Source organism: Protobothrops mucrosquamatus, unplaced genomic scaffold, assembly GCF_001527695.2.
Source record: "Protobothrops mucrosquamatus isolate PMUCROS unplaced genomic scaffold, P.Mucros_1.0 scaffold7, whole genome shotgun sequence".
In the NCBI taxonomy this organism is placed as follows: domain Eukaryota; kingdom Metazoa; phylum Chordata; class Lepidosauria; order Squamata; family Viperidae; genus Protobothrops; species Protobothrops mucrosquamatus.
This window is the reverse complement of record NW_015386394.1, coordinates 2,252,172-2,264,269: the sequence shown is the minus strand read 5'-3', so window position 1 is coordinate 2,264,269 and position 12,098 is coordinate 2,252,172. Positions and strand designations below refer to the sequence as shown.

Here is a 12,098-nt window from a genome sequence, read left to right as displayed (position 1 = left end):
CATAAATGGTAAAAAGTCCCTTCTTTACTTTACATTTCCAACATTAATTTGAAATACCTTTATACATTTTTGATAACTTGTCTGGTGTTAAATACCAACGGTACATCATCTTGTAAAAATTTTCTTTTAGATTATAATTTAATGTAAATTTTAATCCTTTATTCCACATATTTTCCCATTATTCAAGCTTTATATTATACCCAAAATTCCTTGCCCACTGAATTGTACAATGTTTTACTTGTTCATTTTCCAGATTTAAATTCAATAACATTTTGTAAACTTTAGCAATAATATGTTCACCACTAACACACAGTAGACTTTCCGATTTATTTTTAACAAAATTAAACCCAATCTAACTTAAATCTTTCTTTCAATTGCATATATGTAAACCAATGGCAGACATGACCTTCTGATTCTAGCTACTCCTTGGATTTGAGGGTAGGCTCACCCAGATTAAAAGATATTATTTTACCATCAATCCACCAAATTGGCCTCATCACCATATCTTTTCTAAAAAAAGGGTTGTTGTGGGGAAACCCAAAGTGGCACCTTTGTAGAGAACCTTGTTTTATATTTATTCCAAACTCTCAAAATGGCACACCTGATAAAATGATTATTGAAGTCAACATTTTCTTTAACTTTGTCATACTACAGATAGCCATGCCAACCAAACCTTAATTCATAGCCTTCTAGGACCAGTAACCTCTTATTCTGAAGGTTCACCCATTCTTTTAGCCAAACCAAACAACAGATATCAAAATACAGTTTCAAATCCGGTAAATCCAAACCCCCTCTTTCTTTAGCATCTTGCAATAATTTATATCTAATTCTCAGTTTCCACCCCCCCACCATACAAATGGCAGATATTCCTCTGCACTGTTTAAACGGAGTTTCAGTTGCAAGTATTGGTAATGTTTGAAACATTTAACATAACATTTATCTTTGGTAAAACATTCATCTTAATCACAGAAATTCTATCCAGTAATGATAAATGCAATTTGTCCCATCTTAATAAATCTTTTTTGATACCATTCCAGAGTGGTACATAATTATTTTTAAACAAGTTTGTATTTGAATTTGATAATGTAAACCCCAAATATTTCACCTTTTTCTCAACCCTAAAACCCAACTTTTTATTCAATATATCACCATCCTGTGCGGTCATATTCTTAATCAACATTGATGTTTTCTGCTTATTAATTTTAAAACTGGCCAAGGACCCAAACTGTTAAGAAGGAAGTTTATAAATTGAGGGCCTTCGCTGATAATTTGGTGATATTTCTGCAAGACCCCCCAAATAACATAGAATACTTGATGAGGAATCTAGCAATGATGTTCTTGAAGGAACATAAATGTGAAATGCTGAATAACAGCAAAAACCAAAAGGCTGGGTAGCACTTCCAAGAGTATTTTCAAATTGTTAGTTCTTTTCTCACCTTCCTTTTCCTCCTTCAAAAAATTGTAGAGTTTTTCATCAGCCCCTCCATTTAATAATATCTATGGGTGTGGCAGGGGAATTTGCTAACATCTGAAAAATCTTTAAGGGTTCTCAACCTTTAGCTCCATTAGAAAATATCAAGCAGCCTCTTTGCTTCTTTGTAATTTTGGAGTATATTTGTAAAAAAAAAAAATAGCAAAGCACAGTACACCTGTGAGTAATGTAGCAAAGCAGAAAGAACTATGCCAAGTTGCAATGCAAACGTCATCCACCAATTCCACCCTAGTATTGATTCTGAGTCAGCAAACCACTCTCAATGTTGTACAAACTCTAATTTACTTTTTTTCTGTGGATCAGTGACATTCCCTTGGAAAATGAAAGGAGTGCTAAGTGAAGGCTAAACATTTTATCCATTGCAGGGAAAGCCTCGCCCTAAGGTCACCTGGACAAAGGATGGGCATCCTCTTGATCCCAAGGAGGTTAACATCCGTGACTCTGATTTTGACACCATCTTCTTCATCCGCAAGGCTGAGCGACATCATTCAGGCATCTATACCCTCTCAGTGCAGATTGAGAGCATGGAGGACAAAGCCGATATTAAGATCCGTGTCGTAGGTAAGGACCATTTTGCTTTTCATAGACCAAACTGCAAACTAATGAAAGAAAGAAAGAAAGAAAGAAAGAAAGAAAGAAAGAAAGAAAGAAAGAAAGAAAGAAAGAAAGAAAGAAAGAAAGAAAGAAGTGAATAAGTAAGTAAGTTTGGGTCAGAAGAGAAAGAGTGTGCTAAGATGAACAGTCTCAAATTTTCATTACTGAGATATTTACATGTAAAGGTTAATATCAGTCATCGTCTCAGTAGATACTGAAGTATACAAGCTGTTTCCCTAAACATTTTTGTGCAAACATTTGTCTTTAATTTATTTAATGCTAATTATTTCTCACATCCAGCTCCCTCGAACATCTAGTGTTATATCCTCATGTACTTAATATCTGTCTATGTAGCCTTCCTATCTATACGTAAACCACTCCTCTCTCTGTTCTCTTACCATACAATTAATACCTGCATTGTATTTTATTGAGTGCTATGAGAACAACAGGTATGCAAGTTCCATTGACTTGAGGGCTGCTGTGAATAGTATGCTGGGGAACTGCTTACTGAAAGTGGCTAGGGCAACTTTGGGGAAGGGCCAGGAAATTCAAGGAGTGAAGTGGGTATCTTTTGGTGAGCTGCATGAATTATGGGGAAGATGATAAGTAGACTGCCTTATTAAAATCCACAAGCGGTGCAAGATCCTTTAACAGCTGTTTAAAGACAGTCACTAAAGAAAGCTAAACTTAGAGTTCCAACTTCTTCTTACTATCTTGTAATTTGAGCCTTGAACCAGTCTTACATAAACCACCTGTCCCCTTGCAGGTAAAATTATCTCTACTTTCTAACATGTATCTTTCTCTCTGAAGCATGGAGAGACCTTGTGAAGACATGGGATATATGAACCTGCCTTCTATTTTGGCCGAGGGTTGTCCACTCTAACCAATAGTAGTTCTCCAAGATCTCAGGCAGAAAAATGTCTTTCCCATTACCTGCTATTTAATCCTTTAATAGGAAATGCCAGTAGGTGGAAACTGAGACCATCAGAGTGCAAAGCAGGGGCTCTGGAACGGGTTACTTGGCCCTTCCTATTGCTGTGGTTGCTCTTGAACGCCAAGTGCAAAGAGAACTGCTGTTGGGAATGTTCATTTAGAACCTGTTGCAGGCTTTTACCTTCCAAAGAACTGGAGAATCAGAAAGGGTTTAGCAATCGATCTTTCCCCCCTCCCTTCCTTTCTTTTCACTGCAGCTGCTAAACTGTTAATAAGACTTAATCCATGCCCACTCCATTAGTTTCCTTGTCTCTGTGGGAAACCCAGATGTTTTGTACTCTCAGGCTTGCAAGAGACAGAAAGCATTACACAACTTTGTTCAGTAAGCATGTGGGAACAAGTAAGAGGTGCAGAGTGTCTGAATCTCTCTGACCTTCTGGGCTTTTTTCATCTCATTTAGAGGCATATCACATCTCTTCAGTGTACTTACTTACTATCCTCTGGATGTTTTCTCCTCTGCTGAATGCTTCCCCCTGTCTGTCACCTTCCCTTACCAGCTCTTTTCCTTCCCCCTTGCAAGAGAGTGAGATCATATTCCGTAGCTCTATATTTAAGCATTCTTCATGGGTTAAGCCAAATGTCACTCCTCCCAGTACAGTCCCAAAAACTCCCTCTCTCCCTCACTCACCATCTAAATCCCTTTTTGCCTCATGGAAGATTTGAAGTGAAATTTAGTGTTTTTCAACAGATTTTCTTGAGTGTTCTTTGAACAAGGAATAGGTGTGAGATGGTACTGTCCCTATGCTGGCTCTGCATCCCTGCCAGCTGGAACAGGCTCCTCTTTTGCATGCATTTGTACAGCATGAAGAAACAGCTTTTCCTGCATCTAGTTTGAATATTATTTTGACTTCTTAAACTATTAACTGGTGCAGCCTAGCAGACAGTGCAGGCATTACACAGCAGGGATGGCCTCCCTCAATCTAATGTTGAAGCCCTGTAAGCAATCACTTCAGATCTTCCTAGCAGCCTGCTTGGTGAGAAAGAAAGTGGGGAGGGGAGGGGACAAGAGAAGACAGAAAAAGTAGGAAAACAGATAAACAAAGAGGGTAGGAGGTGGCTTCATTTACAACAGATATATAGAGATCCCCCTGCATAAGCAATACAGGTGAATAGCAAATAAATTTCAAGCTATTCTAATACAATCTAATGCACAATTAGAAATATAAACCACTACAAGACTTTTAAAAATTATCTATACCATATATTTAAGCATGTTTTTGAAAAATAAAGAGTATTCTCTTTATTGCCCCCACCCACTCAATTCTTTCATTCTTATTCTGTTCACTTAGTGATTTTGAGTGTACTAAATAACTTTATGTTTGGGCTCTGCTATTTTTATATTGATGTGTCTCTTTGTCTATCACTTCCTCTGCAGAGAAGCCAGGCCCAGCACACAATGTTTTGGTAAAGGAGGTATGGGGCTTCAATGCCTTAGTGGAATGGGAGCCTCCCAAGGATGATGGGAACTCGGAGATCACTGGCTACTCCATCCAAAAAGCTGACAAGAAGACCATGGTAAAGTCGGGTTTTTTTTTCATAGTTCCTTTGGCTAACCTATGAACATGTTGGACTTTTTCTGGCCCTGACTGAGAAAGTGTTAACTATGTGGTTGACACGATGGCACATAAGCAATCATTTTTTTAACAAGAGGAAATTAGAATGGATTTGGGTGTTACAATCATATTGTGTGTATGCTTGGTCACTTACACTGACTACTGGTCTCTTTCCATATCCAAATCAAAGGATATCCACATTTTGATTTTTAAAGACTTTTCTGACTTAAAACCAGGTCCATATGTTTCTACTAATAAATTAAGAGCTTCAGTGGAGAGTCTCCTTTAAGCTCCTTATTATCAAAAATGAGGTGAATGAATAGTATGAATAAAAGACAAGATCTATCCAGCACTGTTGACCAGTTCACACTCACACTCACTCTTAGGCACACACTCAACTGATGATGATATAATGTGACCTGAACATATTATAAAAGAGAGGCATTTATAGATAGATAGACTCTTAGCACATCCTCGGTTAACATTCTTTTAAGCATACTTGGGCTGCAGCAGGTTTACTGCTGAGATTTTCAGAGAAGGTACATACCCACTATCACTGCAGGAGTTCCACTTGCCAGAATAATTCACTGTCAAAATCCAATTCAGTTACAGCTAAACGATCAGGCATTAATTCCAAGACTGCTGTGAGAACATTATCAAAAGATCCAATTTATGTGCTTTTGGGATTTAGAGTAATTGCTGCTTTCTGCCCAGAATGATATCTTAAGAAAGAGTGTCCTTTTTAGAAATGGTGTGTCAACTCATGCCACTGGTTTATTTTAGGCACTCTGTTATGGATCCTAGGAAGGTTTCTGAGTAAGGGGATAGGATACAATAAATTTACTGGGATAATCTATGGACAGAAAAAGAGATTCACTCTTGGAACCCTCCTTTTTTGAACAAGGAAACATCAGATACACTTGTCATTCTATCAATTTTGCTTTGAGGACGAAAATTAGGTCTGTTGGGGCAGATAAAAAGAAGCTTTGGGTCCTCTGGATTACAAGCTTTTTGAGAATACCTCTTTCCCTCTCCATTACCCTTATGTGTATGTTGCATATGACAGCTTTTGATGGTGTAGGCCAGCATGTTCTGTTAGTTTGTAGTCCTGTGCATACTTAAGTACCTGGACAGCATTGATGTTTTCCATTTAAATGGATGAGTATTTAATGTCTCATTCAAAACATGATACACCAGTGCTGCTGGATTTGAGGATCAGCCTGTACTTTCTGCTGTGGAAGATCTGGGTATCCCCCCCCTCTCCCCCCTCCTCCTCTCCTTCTCAATGTTATACAGCAGTTGGGATTAGGTCATCAGTAGCAAATGTATGGAATCTGTGTAAAATCTTCACTACTTCATATGGTAATAATGTATCTAAATGCAGTGGTCAATAAGACATTTCTTAGTTTAGCCTCAAGCTTATCTTATTCCCTATCTCCCCATCATCCTTGTTCTGTCTGTCCCTGGTCTTACCCTCAGGAATGGTTCACTGTATATGAACACAACCGCCTTACCCGTTGCACAGTGTCTGATCTCATCATGGGCAATGAATACTACTTCCGGGTCTACAGCGAGAATATCTGTGGACTCAGTGAGCAACCTGGGGTCTCCAAAAACACTGCAAACATTCAGAAATCTGGTAAGCTCATGTATACCTAGATGGCTTGAAAAGATAGTGGAGCCAAAAAAATTTAGCAGAGGGGACTGACCTTTATCTCAAACTGAAGAGGAGCAGATATATCATCTCTTCCAAACATTGAATTCTTTAGTTAACTTTTACATAATCATTATTTTTGCACCCCAGATACCCCAAAAAGCCAATTTTTATTAATGCATTATGTCCATCACAACACAGTACAGTCTCTGGATATGCTGACCAGGTGTTCCTCCAGTTGAAAAACAGGGACATGGAAAAATGGCATTGAGCCAGCAATCCATCTGCCACTTTTACTCATACTTGATTTGTGGTGATTTAAAAAGAGATCATGGATCAGCCACTGTGAAAGGAAAGCTGCAAAGTTGCCCTTCACTTAGTATAAGTAGTTTATTGAAAAGGAGTGCCAGTCACAACCCTAATCCTCAAGGGGATGGGAGAAAGCCAAGAAGCAGGTCAAGCTGAAAGTTTCTGTCAATGGGGAACCATCTGCCTGCACAATCCATCACTACTGCTAGAAAACTGTTTGAATCAGTTATTAATGGGCTCAGCTGTCAAAGGATGGTAAGAGCATGGGAGGTAGAGTGCCAGCTTTGAGAAAAGGGAAAGCTTGTGTAAGAGAGGAAGAACCTAAATAGTAACTCAAAGGAGAGATTGTTTAAAAATTCTAAGTTCTCTAGAACTTTTTGTGGATGCTTGAGAACTTGGCCTATGGAACAGATAATAAATTAATTTTCTTTCTACCAGCTTGCATGTTTGCAGACTAGGTTAATAATATTCTTGGGTCAGGAAAAATATAAAACAATTAAAATCACACTTGGCAAATAAATTTATTCTGAGGAGGAAATACTAATATGTACCTAAAGATGCCAGTTACAGGAATATTTGTGTAGATTTTTCTTAAAATCATAGGTCACTGCTTAAATAGATTGCATCAGATTTATGTGAAAGAACAAAATCAGCAAAAGTGACCCAGGAATGGTTCTTATGTGCATCTAATCAAGTCAATCCCATTCAATGAGATACCAAGGAAATTAGAGTATAAGATTGGAGCTAGAATCCACTGATGATCATCTTGGCTTTTTATTCTTCTAGGCTTGATCAGTAAGAAGTATAACTATAAGGAACATGACTTCAGCATGGCCCCCATATTCTTGACTCCACTGGTAGACCGAACAGTAGTGGCTGGCTATACCACCGCCCTGAACTGCGCAGTGAGGGGACATCCTAAAGTATGTACCAAATAAATAGGAAATATCCAGTTGTTGGAAGAAACCATATGAATCAACTGAATGATGCAAGAGAATAGGAAAGAGTAGAAAAAAATAATGGTTTCTACTTTATTGGACAATCTTAAAGATAACCTTGAATTATAAATAATGAGAAAATAATATTACATCTGATTCAAGAATTTATAATCGGTATTGAAAGCAAGAGCCATTCTAATAAATAACTAATGGACATCGAAATCAATATTAGGCAAGATATTAGGGTATCTTTTTTTAATGCAGGTTATGTTTAATTAAACAAAATAACTCATATATACATTCATTTTTAATTGTTTTCTTGTGTTTTGTAAATAATTGTTAAGTAGCTTCCAATTTACGTGATACAGCTCCTACATTTGGGAAGTAATTAAAAGCCAAAAGATTTATAAAAGAAATAAGTTTCTACAGCCAATCTGCCAAGACATCAGCTTTTGCTGATCACTATTCTATGACCATGATGGATTTTAATAATTAGCATAGTGCTATGTATTGTTATTTAGTCTGCTGCCAACTTTTCAAAATCCATTGCTTGACCACTGCACGGTTGATATGTTTGACCATTTTAGAAGGATCATTCATAAATATGAAAAAAAAGTGAGAAGCATATCTAGGGTGAATTGGCAGATGGGGACTCTTGATTTGTTCCCTTGCTTGCTAATTCTCCCCAGAAAAGTTCTTCTTTTTTGTACTTGGAACCAATTTTTTGTCTCAGCTAGACTCCCATCTAAATGAATTAGGCTAAGGGGGAAAAATTCAAACCATTTTGTGAGAGAGAACCCATAGAGTGTTTCTCTCTGTCCTCACATGAATATATGTCTGCTGAGCTAATGTGTAATTCCCATCTTATATTTATGCTTGGCAAGCTGGCTATAGATGCCTGAGAAAAAGGACAAAGAATCAATGAAGAAAAGGAAAAGAAAAAGGATAAGGATAAGGAGTAGGTAGAGGGGAACAGCTGAAAGTAGAAAGAGTTTCAGTGGAAATTTAATCATAACAGGAGCCCTGCTGGAATAGATCAAATGCTTATACTCTTTAAGTGTTCTTCTCAAGTTGATCAGCCACGTGCTTCCAGGAAGGCCACTTCAAAATGGCATCAGGAAATACCACTACCTGTCATCCTTTGTAAATGTAATATACTGCCTCTGAATGTAATGGTCATGTATAACAGGTTTCTGTAGACTTATTCTCTTTGAGCTTGTCCAATCTGATTTTAAAGCCATCTACGTCAGTGAGCAGCACCACATAATTGTGGCAATACATTCCTTAAAATTCAATATACATTCTTTCTTCTGCCCTGGCTCTTCTTTCAATGTGATGCATTGTCTCCTAGTTAAATTGTAATATGTGTGGTTCTGAATTTGGAGTACTGGAAGGACAGCCAAAATGCAGCTTTAAGAACTTTACTAGAATGCACAAATAACATATCTAAACTTTTAGTTTGATTTTTGCACAATCTTCCAATCGAAATAGTTAGTTTATGGAATTATAAAATTTTATGATACAGTGTATGGCCCTGGGTTAAACTAGAGTGTGATGGTGAAGATATTTGATTTGGATTCTTTTCTATTTTATCCCACTTGTGTGCATTCCCAGCCGAAGGTAATCTGGATGAAGAACAAAATGGATCTCAGTGGAGACCCCAAATTTCTGCAGAAAAACAACCAAGGAGTGTTGACTCTCAATATCCGTAAACCAAGTCCTTTTGACAGTGCCACCTACTCCTGCAAGGCCATCAATGAACTGGGCGAGTCCATAGTAGAGTGCAAGCTGGAAGTCAAAGGTGATTTGGAGTGACAATGACATGGCCTGGAAATGCATCAATGATATTTATCAGAGATGTAAAGCAGCGGCTGCAGCTAGGCCTCTAACTTTTTCCAGTGTTGGTTCACACATATGATCCCAATATTAATCATTCTCTAGAATTGCCATCCTTTGCTAACTCACTTTTATTGAGCATGTCACTCTTCTTATCACATTTCTGGATTTTGTAATTGTTGCCTGGTGTTTCTTTGTACTTGTTTAATGATTTTTTTTTTACAAGAAAAAGCTTTTGCTGCACTAACACCAGCTTTGTTCAGCATGAACAAGCAAAGCATTATTGCATCTTTTACAGAAGACTGGATCATTAATTAAGACCTTCTTGATTGTTGCTTCTGTGGCTTTTGCTTCCCATTCAAGGCTTTTGGGCATTAGTCATGGATAGGCTTTTGAATTGGTTTCTCTGCTTGTGTGTGTGTGTTAATTACAGGTTTACTTTCTCTTCTCGTTTTTCTTTTATAGTGAAGTAACTCTTTAACCCAAAAGGAAAGGAAATAAATAATGCAAGGAAATACATTATAGGCAGCTCTTACTGCTAAGAGCAGAACAGAAGCTGATTAATAATTCATTATTAAACTTCAGACATGGTCACAGAGGAAGGAATTACCCCAGTTCAGAATCTTTAGATAATGAAGAATCTTTTCCTTCTTATTCACCCTTGTGCACTTTTTTATGTTATTCAAAAGAATCCTCTGGGAACACACTGCACCATAGAAAGGGACAAGGAATCAATAATTTGGGCAGGATCTACCTCACAACGTGAGGCATGATGGCTGCATCTCTTCTAAAGGCATATTTTACCCAAGTAGATAAGTGATTAATAGAAGAATGCAATACTTTCTAGTTTGGCCACCTGGTTATTTGGGATACCTCATAATTGTGGGAGAACAAAGAAATATTTTTAGCAATCAGTAGTACACCAATTGTAGATTCCATTTGCTGACATAGTTTTAGTCCTGTTTTCAACCTGTAAACATGCAAAGAGTTGATCAATTTTTTTTGTACTCCTGCATATTTGACAGAGTCAGAAAAAAAAGAGATGTAAATCCATTTTTGCCTAGCAATTTACTCAGAGAAGCAGAAATCAGGGGTATCTCTACCTCCTTTTGGTTCCTTCTTTAGGCAATTTCACAATGGGAGTATCATCGGATTGAATCTAGTCAATTTCATAATGTTTCCCCTGTTTGCAATGCTGATTAACATTCTTGTGATTGTGCTTATGCTGCATAAGCAGCAGGTATGTTTGTATCCTAAAAGTAAAACATTGAAGCCATTTGGCAACCCACAAAAGTGGCAAAGGCTGCAAGATCTGTTTTAAAAGGAATTGGGCAAAATGGATTTCTGAAGGAAAACATCATCATTTATATCACGCATTGTGCCCATGTAAATCTGCATTCTAGTATTTTAAATCAAAACCATAGAGTTTTAAACCACAATGTTAGGAATGAAATAAATTTCATTACAAAGGTGTTAGAAAACAACACAAATTTTATTGAAGAGTTTGCAAAGGCTGATGGACCCTTCTACTTGCAAGCAAAGGGCCACACCCAGATTAGTTCAGCAAAAACCTTTATATCTGTCCCGTAGAATACATCACAGCCTTCTTTTCCAGACCCAGTTGATAGGTCCAGTCTTGTCCCATACTTTCCAATCACCTAGTAAAATTATTAGACACTGCAGCTGTACAATTAATAATTCTCCTTTGTTTTACCTTTGTTTTACCCTTTTCATGTTCGTGACATTCCACCAACTCAGCTCACAATAGGAGTCTGTTTGTCTAAGCTGGATGATACAAATGTTTTAACCCTGTTCCCTTGCCTATCTATACAATTTAACTAATGTCTGCTTCAAACCAAAAGTTGTGTATGTCATCACTTTAGCAAGGTTAAATGTGGCTGCATTTTGACTATATGATTATATCTTAAAATACTGGCTCTAAATAGTTTTTATAAAATACAAGATAATCTATATTATGAAAAATTATAACATATACATTTATTATGTACCTCACAACAGTCACAAAGATGGTTCCTTCTTCAGCTCAGTGTGGGACTGAGGCTGAAGAAACTAAGAGCATTCATACTTAAGCTGTCTACCACTCTACTAATCTTCTCCATTGTCAGTTATTCCCAATGCTTTTAAAAACTTTTGTGCTTTCTCCCATAGACTGAAAGCACATTAAGCACTTTATCTGCATACTTGCAAACCTAAAACTTAAAGACAACATATTCAACCAACCATTGCTCCACCAAAACTTAATTAATAGCTGAGTATAGAAAGCTGTTTCAAAGTGGTCAGTCACTGAACATACAGATAATCCTCAACTTACAACCACAAGTGAGTTCAAAATTTCTGTTAAGTGAGACATTTGTTAAATGAGTTTTGCCCCATTTTACGACCTTCCTTGCCATAGTTGCTAAGTGAATCACTGCAGCTGATAAATTAGTAAACTGGTTAAGTGAATCTCATTTCCCCATTGACTTTGTCAGGTTACAAAAGGCGATCACATGAACTTGGGGCACAGCAATGGTCATAAATATGAACCAGTTGCCAAGCATCTGAATTTTGATTGCATGATAATGGGGATGTTTCAAAATTCATAACTGTGAAAAACGATCATAAGTCACTTTTTTCAGCGTTGTAACTTTGAACAGTCACCAAATGAACTGTTGTAAGTTGAGGATTACCTATAGTTTTCTCATTCTGCTTTCAATGTTTATGAATTA

The 12,098-nt window shown here is 37.2% G+C and overlaps 1 protein-coding gene across 1 annotated transcript in view; it reads left to right on the top strand.

Annotated features, from left to right (window-relative positions):
• The window catches only part of MYBPC2 (myosin binding protein C, fast type), a 41,050-nt gene that overhangs the window by 26,681 nt on the left and 2,271 nt on the right, over positions 1-12,098 (top strand). The window contains exons 23-27 of the mRNA XM_015810143.1: positions 1,858-2,053; positions 4,455-4,594; positions 6,112-6,271; positions 7,382-7,518; positions 9,148-9,334. Coding sequence (XP_015665629.1) covers positions 1,858-2,053; positions 4,455-4,594; positions 6,112-6,271; positions 7,382-7,518; positions 9,148-9,334 — 820 coding nt within the window. The remainder of the gene's footprint in view (positions 1-1,857; positions 2,054-4,454; positions 4,595-6,111; positions 6,272-7,381; positions 7,519-9,147; positions 9,335-12,098) is intronic.